At 32.3% G+C, this 8,346-nt stretch overlaps 1 protein-coding gene across 4 annotated transcripts; it reads left to right on the top strand.

Moving 5' to 3' along the window:
• Positions 1-969: 969 nt before the first annotated feature.
• On the top strand, positions 970-6,819 carry LOC145576958 (uncharacterized). Of its 4 annotated transcripts, XM_081634666.1 has the most exons (10): positions 970-1,221; positions 3,284-3,352; positions 3,665-3,827; positions 4,456-4,766; positions 4,874-5,027; positions 5,169-5,222; positions 5,280-5,442; positions 5,678-5,838; positions 6,008-6,225; positions 6,327-6,819. In XM_081634666.1, exons 4-9 carry the CDS (start codon positions 4,697-4,699, stop codon positions 6,018-6,020), a joined length of 615 nt encoding a protein of 204 aa, XP_081490792.1. In that variant the 5' UTR covers positions 970-1,221; positions 3,284-3,352; positions 3,665-3,827; positions 4,456-4,696; the 3' UTR covers positions 6,021-6,225; positions 6,327-6,819. The 4 variants fall into 4 exon arrangements, with proteins under 4 accessions (XP_081490792.1, XP_081490790.1, XP_081490791.1 ...); XM_081634664.1 differs by having other exon boundaries at positions 972-1,221; positions 5,169-5,442; XM_081634665.1 differs by having other exon boundaries at positions 972-1,221; positions 5,169-5,442; positions 6,008-6,819.
• The last annotated feature ends 1,527 nt before the right edge of the window (positions 6,820-8,346 follow it).

Raw genomic sequence — 8,346 nt, 5'->3', positions numbered from 1 at the left:
TGGACAGTGATGATGTCAACGGTTATTTATTTAGTTATAATTATAGATTAGGAAGAAAAAAACACGTAATTCCTCTAAATTAGGGGTTTCGCTGTACTAACCTTATTATGCTAATAAACTCCTAAACAGTTAGCTAGCAATCAGATGAAAGGAACTGGAGCAATACGAACTCTTCCTCAATGCCTCAATCACCACCCGATTATCACTCTCAATCTCAATGCAGCAAATATCCTTGTGTCTCGGCGTCTCGTAATCATGCCCCAAAATATCGCTCTCACCTCTACAATCTTAGGGCCTGTTCTCATACGCTGAACTCAGCTGAACTGAACTAAACTGAACTGAACTGAACTGAACAAAACTGAACAAAACTGAACTGAACTGAACTGAACTGAACTGAACTTATTAATTAGTGATTTTTAACTACGGATTAGTGATCTTTGATTATTTATTATTATTATTATTATTATTATTAAATGTTATTATTATTATTAAATGTTATTATTATTATTATTATTGTCATTATTATTATTATTATTATTATTATTATTATTATTATTGTTGTTGTTGTTGTTGTTGTTATTATTATTGTTATTATTATTATTATTATTATTATTATTATTATTAAATATTATTATTATTATCATTATTATTATCATTATTATTATTATTATAATAATTATTATTATTATTATTGTCATTATTATTATTATTATTGTCATTATTATTGTCATTATTATTGTCATTATTATTATTATTATTATTATTATTATTATTATTATTATTATTATTATTATTATCGACGTTGTAATAAGAGCTTAAAAGAATGAAATTTGGCTATATGTCATTAGCAATATCATTAGACATAAACTGAACTGAACTGGACTGAACTGAATATAAACGTATGAGAACAGGCCCTTAGTCTCTCATATTTCACTTTGTAGTTATTGTTATACGATCGCTGACCTACGACGCTCTTATAATATTTTGCGACTAAATTGTAATTGCTAGGGTTAATAATTTTAAAACAATTTTTTTATAAAAAACTAGGCAAGATTTGCAACTAACATGTAGTCGCTACTACTGTTTGTAAAATCCTTGACGGAAATAAAAAAACGTCAATAAGGAAATTGTACAGTAAAAAAAAAAAAGAGAAGGCCAAGTTCAGAACTTCAGATCAAACCCGTCGCCGTCGTCTTCATCTGCCACCGCTGCGCCACCTAGGTTAGTTACGCATTCTTCCTCTTGTAACCGTCCATTCTATCTTTCTCATATTGCAATCTGCTAATTGCGATCTTTAGGGTTATCATTGAGTTCTTGGTTCAATTTTTGATTTTAATCTGGTTTCCATTGCGAATTGCGAATTGCGAATTGCGAATTGATTTTAATCTGATTATTGATTGAATTGCGAATTGAATGAGTTGCGAATTGATTCTAGTTATCATTGCGAATTGCGTATTGATTTTAATCTGGCTGCCAATTGCGAATTTTAGGGTTATTTTTGAAGTCAATTAAGGGATCCCCTCGCTCAATCCAATAGAAGAAATCGTTCATTCAAAATTGATTTATTATGCAAAAAGCCCTAATTATTTTCACTTTCTTTATGATTTACTATATACTTTGCTTTAAAAAAAACTGTTAGATGCGTTGCAAGTTAGGCAATATAGGTAATTATTGTACTTTTTTTCATCCGCATTTGAAGAGATTTAATCTGTAATGCTGTTTCTTTTACTGATTTTACCAAGCTGTTTGATTATTTTCTGTTGGCATATGGTGACACAAATGTGTATACATGATTTAAATTAGATTGCCTCAACTATTGAGTTGTGGGAAGGATTGTGGACTAGTGGTGATTAAAATTTAATGCAACTCCAATGCATTTACTCTATGCAGAACTGAATGATGCCAGAATTAATTGTTTCATAACTATATTAGTTATGCCATGATGATTTTCAGTACCAGCTTCTTGTGGCTCTTCATTATCTGTGATTTAAACTAAACTTTAGTCTTGCTGCACCAAAGCAAGTATCCTACTTCTTAAAGGAAAGAGTTGACTGTTATTATGTTGATGTGTAGCTGTCAACATGTTTCACTGCTAGGGAAAGAAGAGCTAGTTACTTGAGTTAAAATTCTTAGAAAATTATCTTCAGTCACTATCTCTTAGGTTTCTCATTAGAACTTCAGCTCATGCGCTTTAGTAAAGGATTTTGTTAGTTTTTTTCATCTACAATCGATATGTTACTTGTGCTAGCAAAGAGTGAGAGAAACGGAGCTGCCCATCAAGGGGTGCCCTTGGTAGGTTAAAGAATTTACTTGAAAATAAGATGAGATAATGTGATTTTGTTTGTTTCATGATAAATAGTTGCTAATTTATAATTTTTTTTTGCACATTGAACAAGGGACTAGTTCTAAGGAAATAGTAACTTTTTTGCTTCAAGGCTTTATGTTATATTCTTTAGCAGTAGATAGAAAGACTTAAGTCCAATGTGAGGGAACAAGTAATTTGGACATTGGTTCGTGCTAGGACGTTGGCTCATTACTTTGATTTATAAGCATTTCCCACCACCCTTTTGGTGTTGTGAACTACTGAACTTGTGATTGATAAAGATAGAGAGAATAGAGATCATAGATGGAATATTATAAGAGTTGGCACTACATTAGAAAGAATTGCCAAATCACTACATGTCTTTAGAATTTTGGTACTTGTAATAGATTTAGGGGTAATTAGACCATCTAATAAACCATATGATCATCTTTGAACTTTGTTGTGCTGTATTGGTTCATCATTAATCGACTTACTTTGGTATGCCATTTGATTTTAAGTTAAAGTTGTTTGACCTGATGCAGTTGCTATTAGTTGGCTCGTTAAGGAAACGAGGATCTGTTGCAGCATCAATTTAGTTATAAATTTATAATTGTTGCATATATTTATAGACGAGTTAGGAGTGTGAGATTATTTTTTTCATAATATCTTTCATGAAACAATTGTTGCATATATATATAGACGAGTTATCATTTATGGCTCTTAGTATCATCCTTTAATGACTAATAATTTGTGCTATCAAATTTGGTGGTACCCAAGCTAGTGAAGATGGACAATGAATTTGCAACTTATTGTTCTTTGGGTCTTATGAATGGGTATTATTCTTTTGTTCTGTATGATGTTGTAATTTGGTATTGAGAAGAACTAAGATTCGTCTTTTTTACTTGGAGATAATTGGTTTTATCCTTCATTTGCTACTTGATTCTTTTTTTTTTTTTATGCAAGCTACTTTCTTATGTACAGGTCCTAGAAGGTTCTTGCTTTGGCACTTTGGCAGGCAGAGTGGCAGACAGTCGATTGCAAAGTGAAGAGGTAATTTTTGCAGTAATTTTTGCTTTTTCATTTTTTTCTGGTAAATTTCCCCCTGCTTGTGCTTGATTTTAAATATCACCATGAAAAATCTGCCCTCAAAGCCAATCTAAACTTTGGTAGATTTTTTAAGACGTGGTGGGTTTATTTCTTAGCTTGCTGTTAGGTTGAAGTAGAGAGGTTGAAGTAGTCTAATTTAGTTGTATTTCCTAATCCCTTCCATAGACATGTTCACTCATAGTGTAATTTTGGGATAATTATTGTATGCTACAAAGTTACTAATGATTTTGTTTTTTAATTTATATAAACGTGTAGATATCTCCACACGATGGCTAAAAATAGAAGGGGATCGAGAAAACGAGTATCTAGTAGGCGAAATCCAACTGCCGACCAGCCCGCTGCTGCTGCTGAAGAAGAAGCGTATGATGAAAATGCATTGATTTCATCTAATGTAATTCAGCCTTCTACACTTAGTCAGGTAAGCTTAATCACTAATGAAAATGCATGTGTGTGTGTGTGTGTATATATATATATATATATATATATATATATATATATATATATATATATATATAGTGATAGTGAAACCATATGGTTTCAAATATATGTTAATTGAATAGTCTAAAACTCTAAATTCTTAAAGCAGTCCAACATGTTTGATGTGACGTGTGCGGTAATAAAATCTTAAGCTAGAGTACGATGATTGGTCATGAATATTGAATAGTGATAATGTGTATGTATTTTGTAGATTGTTGGAGACGGCCCATCCAATGATAATGGAATAGAGGATACTGAGGATGGTAATATAATAAGTTCAATGAATCAAGAAAATGTGTTTAAGGATATGGTACATTGTTAATAACGGAATATATACATCAGAAATTAATATAAGTTGAGCAATAACTGACATAATCCTAATTAAATTTGGTCGATTATGAAGCCTAAAAAATGATGAATACCAAGTGACCAGATTACTAGGGCTAGATTGAATAAGCTAGTATAAATGTAAATCAGATTTTGTTGATTTTATACATAAGTGGCCTGTATGTTTTTGTACCTCTATAGCATGTTAAATTTCCTAATTATTATTATATTTTATTTGATAGGAACAAATATGTGGTCAACATACTTTTCTATTTAAAGATTGGAAAACAAGAAATCAAGGTAGAGGCATTCTTCTTGATTGCGAGGGAGTTATCTTTTCTAAGAAGCACAGTGCCATACGTTGTTCCACTAGTCAGGAAGTTCAGAGCTATTACACTAACTGCATGAATTATGGATTAAAAGTTTTTAATCCTTTGATTGGGCTGCAACAAAAGGATAATGGAATCATCTTGATTGGGTCTTATGCTGGCAACACAGAAGGGTGGATTAATAGGATTAGAAGCAGAAGCCAAAACTTTTGGAGTGTTGATAAGTATGGTGGTTTAACTTCTGAAGTGAGGCATAATATTTATATATATATATAGTAATCCATACATATATTAATGTAATTTGATCGCTAATGCTTCTTCATATGTGCAGCACTGAAGATTGGAATTGCGAAAGACTTGACAGATTTTAGGCAATTTTTGAACGAAATCAGACCCCCAGTTAAAGACACAGATCCAGTTGATTTTTGGCTATTTGAAGCTTTATTCCCCCGCCATAAATATCCAGATGATATAAAGGATTTGCAGTAAGTCAATTTTAATTATTACAGCTTTTCTTGTTTGATCAAAGTTATTTCATAAACCCATCTGAAGTTCTGTAATGCTGTAGTAGAAAATTCATTGTATGTTGAGTACTCTTAACTAATTATTGTCATTTATTTCCACAGGAGTTTATCATATATCATTTGTCACAATGCTCTTTTTTGGGGATTCAGAGAGAGGTATAATTTTGTACGCAAAATTTTTGAAAGTACATTTATTAATACTATGCGGCTTAGACAAGGAAAGAGAAAGTTGATGGATTGGTGGCTACGATTGCCTAAAGATGATAAAAAACCATTAAGGGCGTTGTTCAAATTCCATGGTAATGACGGTGCATACAAGAAGCCATCTGGTATCGTTCAATTTTTCCGGAATACATTTGCGCACTACCATGTACATGTAAGATAAGTACCCTGTCTATCTATCACTTGTTTTAACATTCTATGGAATATTGTTATTTGGTTACAAGAAGCCATCTGGTATCGTTCAATTTTTCCGGAATACATTTGCGCACTACCATGTACATGTAAGATACGCACCCTGTCTATCTATCACTTGTTTTAACATTCTATGGAATATTGTTATTTGGTTTCTTTTAATAATTCTCATAATTTTATTCTTTGGTAATTCATAGGATGTCAAGAAATCATTGCAGGAAATTGATAAAAAGTTACTAAAGCTATTTCCGGATGCATACTCAAAGATTTATTACGAGGCGGCTACATATCTTCACCCATGTGTGAATATCATTGATAACATTCTCAATGTAGGATCAGATCCTTTCAACTACAGCAGGTAAATAAGTATTGTATTGTCATTTTTTTGCCTTCATTTTCTTTTGGAATGATTTCTTTAATATTTGATCAACTTCTTTTCTTGCTTTTTATTATGGAAGAATGTTTAATAAAAAATTGATCATCTTTATTCTTACTTATCACATTTTTTTTCCTCTATTTGTTCACAGATATCAGTGTTGAATAGTCCATACATATGCTTGAAATCTTGGTTGGGTCTGAGGTCACAAGACTGTTGTTGCTATTGTTTGTTCTAAGTACTAAGTATATATGTAGTATATCTTCGTTTTATATCTTCTAATGATGAACACCTATTGTTCTTTCCTGTTTGTTCCCACGAGCAAGTACTAACTTCAATTTTGTGTAAACATTGCTGGAACATTTATAGGTAAATCTAGTTTGTTTTTATCTTGGTTTTCTATTTTTATTTATATAACAATTAATTCACCACCACCAACCCTCACAGCCAGTGCTCCTATGACATTTTAGATAATGGCTCCTCAATCAATGTATGTCCCCCAAGGACGGCCAACAAACTTGGAATTCCTCAAGCGGAGTTCAAATACAGCAATCAATCCATCCGAGCTACAACACAAGGTGAAGTACTATGGGGTGGTTTGGCTCAATGTCACCTCTGGCCCTGTCGAACGAAGGGTCAAGTTTCACATGATGGATATCAAAACAAACTTCAATTTGCTATTAGGAGGACCTTGGCTTTATGAGCTAGGTGCCGTCCCCTCAACTCTACACCAAAAGTTAGAATTCTTGTTAGGAGGCTTTCCTGTTACAATTTTTCTTTGTGATCTCGGGATAGAAAATAGAGCTTGTTTTATTGCTTACCAATTATTCGTACCATACAAAACATTACCTGTAATTTTGAAGAGTGGCCATCTAAATTAGTTCCAGAGAAAAGGATCGGTTCAATTGCCTTTATTTTCCTTTTGTTATTTTTTTAATAAAAATGGAAGCCCTATTTGGCTTATCAGAGGCAAATACAAATCAAAAGGTGACATGAATTGGAGCATTATAATCAAAAACTTTTACTTCTGTATTTTGGTATTGAAAGATTTGATGGAATCAGTTAAACAAAAGCATTCTTATATCGTTACTTCCCATGATTAATTTTTGATTCTCCATATAGCTTACTGCCTACCTATGTATTTGCATAAATTAAGGGTTTATTCTTTTCAGCTTATTTTTAGTTTAGTTCCAGTTCAGTTCTTAAATTCCTTCTATCATAAAATATTCAATTCTGTTCAATTCTGTTCAGCTCTAATAAGTTCAGTTCAGTTCAGTAAATCAAAATAGGCCCTAAGTAGTTCAGTTTTGTATTGATAGGCTCACAGGTTAAAATCGCTAATGCCATTAGCGGTTTTGTAAATGCAAACCGCTAATGGCATTTGCGGTTTATAGGTAAAAACTGCTACTATAATTTGCGGTTTATTGGTTAAAATTGCTAGTGTCATTTGTGTATTATGTATTAGAACCGCTAACGAATTTATTGGTTTTATTGTATAGAACCAAAAATAAATACTGTAAAAAAAAATTAACGAAGCTCTAACCAAGCCTACATGGACAATATGACGAGAATATATTTTTAAACCGACGTAAAGATGGAATAATTTACGTTCAAGCAATATTTAATTAGGGTAATCGTTCAGGCATATGGGCGAAAGGGAAGAAATTCTCACAGCCCTGTCAGCCCGGGCAACGCTGCCCTACCGGGCGCGAGAGAAGGGAAAAATTCTAATCTAACTCCCACCGTCCTAGATGCCCGGGCGATTCCGCCCTACAAGGCGCGAGCATTACCGAAAAAAATGGCCAAAGAGAAGAAGAAAATCAAAGGAAAGTCTAACCCCCACCGCCCTAACAACCCGGGCAATTTTTCCCTACCGGGCGCGAGCATCACAAAAAAAAAGGGCCAAAGAGAAAAAGAAAATCGACAAAAAAATTGGCCAAAGAGAAGAAGAAAATCGAAGGAAAGTCTAACCCCCACCGCCGCGAAAATCGAAGATTGAAGTATACAAAATATCAAGTTTGCCATCATATAAAAGATTTGTTTAATGTAGACTTTAGTCAACTAAACTTATTGACATTTACAATATACGAAGAGCATAAGATATTAGGTGCGATATTTTCGTTTCCATGAACTAAAAATTAGGCTATAGTTATATCGAAGGATTTAGGCCTAGAATATTACGCTTTCAACTTTAAGTTAGATTTGAGGGGTGTTATATGTGTATGTACTACATTTAAGTCTCGTGCACGGTTTTTACAAAATTTCATAACAAATTATAATGTTACTTCAAAATCTACCAAAAAATAATCCTCGTATTATTAAATAAAATTTAAAAAGTTTGAATCTTAATTTATATCCAAAATTGAGTTCCGAATCAAAAACTAAAAGATATAAAATACGAAGTAATATTTTATAAAATAAAAGATGTGGAAAATATATGAATATTTTTTAGGAATTGAATACTACAATTTTATGATTTGGTGAATATTT

This window comes from Chenopodium album, chromosome 13 (genome assembly GCF_948465745.1).
Source record: "Chenopodium album chromosome 13, dcCheAlbu1.1, whole genome shotgun sequence".
In the NCBI taxonomy this organism is placed as follows: Eukaryota; Viridiplantae; Streptophyta; class Magnoliopsida; order Caryophyllales; family Amaranthaceae; genus Chenopodium; species Chenopodium album.
Note: the sequence above shows the minus strand (reverse complement) of the source record. Positions and strands in the feature narration are given on the sequence as shown.